This window comes from Penaeus vannamei, chromosome 24 (assembly GCF_042767895.1).
Source record: "Penaeus vannamei isolate JL-2024 chromosome 24, ASM4276789v1, whole genome shotgun sequence".
NCBI lineage: Eukaryota > Metazoa > Arthropoda > Malacostraca > Decapoda > Penaeidae > Penaeus > Penaeus vannamei.
This window is the reverse complement of record NC_091572.1, coordinates 31,153,929-31,156,428: the sequence shown is the minus strand read 5'-3', so window position 1 is coordinate 31,156,428 and position 2,500 is coordinate 31,153,929. Positions and strand designations below refer to the sequence as shown.

Here is a 2,500-nt window from a genome sequence, read left to right as displayed (position 1 = left end):
GCGTATGTGCATTTATACATACACACATATAAATACACAGTAAGTGACTACAATCTGTAGAGACATGCGTCAATGAAATTTCTCGCAGAGCCTGACGGACCTTCTCCTGCTGCGGCAGGAGTCTCAGATGAACAGAATGGCCACGGCGCAGGAGGCCACGACGGAGCTTCTGGTTCAGGTTCGTGACTCACTGCTGATCCTGAGCAGCAAGGCAGAAGAATGCAAACCCGGAAGTACGTATTTCTTCTCGTGTACGGAGCTTCGATGCATCAAACCCTTATAGTCTGACATACGTAGAGTAATACAGCATCCACAAATCCCCCAAAATATAGTCTTCCCTTAACTTTCCTATGCTCCTTAGGCGTGGTGTGTGTGTCTCCATTCACGCAAGTGGGAGGCAGCTGTCTCCTGCTGGCGCTTAACGAGCTGCACACTTGGCAGTCAGCAAGGGAGTTCTGCGCTGGGTACGAGGCCGACCTGGCTCACTTCTCGGATGCCAACACCTACGCAGCCATCCTCGGTTACATCAACACCATCAGTATGTCCTGCAGTTTTGAAGTGTTGTAATTTCACTTATAATTATAGAAGTGCTTGCTCCTAATCCTTATTTACATTGGTAGTTGATTTAGGCGAAAAGAAATAGTCTTTACAAAAGGGATCCTTAGTGCTAGCAGTTATTAAGATGCATTAGTTTTCGTAAAAAGAGAAGTAGTTCCTAGAGATTTATAAAAATATAATATTTTTTTCAGACAAGCAGTCAAAAAATGTGAATATCTGGATCGGTGGGTCAGACGAGGCCGTTGAGGACACTTGGGTCTGGGTCACCGGGGAGCTGATGCCCCGGGGGGCGCCCTTCTGGGGGTCAAGGGACGGGTGAGTGACGCTTTCATCCTGAGCTACGGGGTACGAACGCAGGTACAGCAACCTGTTTCCAGTCCTGCAAGCAGATACTTCGCCTGACTTTATCAGCAATTAATGGAAATGTTTATGAGTCTAGTCTCTGTGTACTGAATATAGAGCCTATGTATATGTTTATATATACAGACATACCTGAATACATTTATATGTACATGTGTATGTATACATATATATATATATATATATATATATATATATATATATATATATATATATATATATATACACGCACAGATATGTATATATATGTATATATATATACATATGTATGTGAGATATGTACTGTGCCACTCATGCGATTTTTGCAATCATATTTTTCTCGCGTTTGGGGGGGGGGGGGGGAATACGAACGTGGCGTGGCGAGGCAGTGGTAGGTGCGTGGTAGCGAGCGGCGATACCTCGCCAACTCCTTCATAAAACCCGTAGTCCACAAAGTTAAAATGAAAGCCTGGCCATAAAGACGTAAAAATGAAATAAGAATAAAGCTAAATCAGTAATATACGTAAGTAAAGTCATATGAAATATCACTGAAGATATCAAAGGTAAAAATAAGTAAAAGAATAAGAGTTAAGATGATAAAATGGCCGGCGAAACTCATTATGTTGACGGCTAATTATTGACACTTTGCGACATATGCTTTGATTCGTGAAGCGTTTAAGAACTTCCATACAACGTAAAATAATTGATATATGGTTAAAAGAGAGTAGCCAACTGCTTCTCATGCACACACACACACACACACACACACACACACACACACACACACACACACACACACACATATATATATAAATATATATATATATATATATATATATATATATATATATATATATATATATATATATATATATATACATATGAACGGTATATGTGCGTCAATATATACAAATTCATACAAAAACCGATACACATCGACACATACACAGAGACACACATCCATACACAGAAACACACACAGAGACACACATCCATACACAGACACACACACAGAGACACACATCCATACACAGACACACACACATAAATATATATATACATATGCATTATATATGTATATATGTATATATAAACATTTGCATATAAATGCATTACATATATGTAAATATATACGTATACTTACCTGTCCCTCTCGCCTTTGCAGGTTCAAAGCATCGCCCAGCGAAGGTCCAGGCGCAAATTGCGCACTTCTGTGGCAGGCAGATCGGTATTACACATTTGATGTAGGCTGTTCTTACAAAGCTGCTCCTCTCTGCCAGAAATGAGTCTGATGGCTTCGATAAAGGAGACATTTGATAATAGAAGTAATATGGTTGGTTTTCATTATCATCGTTGTTGTTGTTTAGATCATTGTTTTTTATCTTTTGTTATTTTTCTCATTGCCATCGTAATTCTGAATGACAATCGGTTATGTAAGTATGCGTATGGATATAAATATATCTACATACTGCATATCATAAGCCTATAAATATGTTATCGATATCTATATACATGATATATACATGCATATGTGTTCACACGCACACACACATACACACACGCAGACATACATATATATGTATATATATATATATATATATAT

General features: G+C 38.6%; 1 protein-coding gene across 2 annotated transcripts in view; it reads left to right on the top strand.

The window, feature by feature from the left end:
* The window catches only part of LOC113817061 (uncharacterized), a 4,220-nt gene extending 1,761 nt beyond the window's left edge, over nt 1–2,459 (top strand). For both annotated transcript variants that reach the window (XM_070138615.1, XM_070138616.1), the window contains exons 3-6: nt 89–233; nt 362–538; nt 750–873; nt 2,063–2,459. In XM_070138615.1, coding sequence (XP_069994716.1) covers nt 89–233; nt 362–538; nt 750–873; nt 2,063–2,183 — 567 coding nt within the window. In that variant the 3' untranslated portion in view covers nt 2,184–2,459. The remainder of the gene's footprint in view (nt 1–88; nt 234–361; nt 539–749; nt 874–2,062) is intronic.
* Nucleotides 2,460–2,500: the final 41 nt, after the last annotated feature.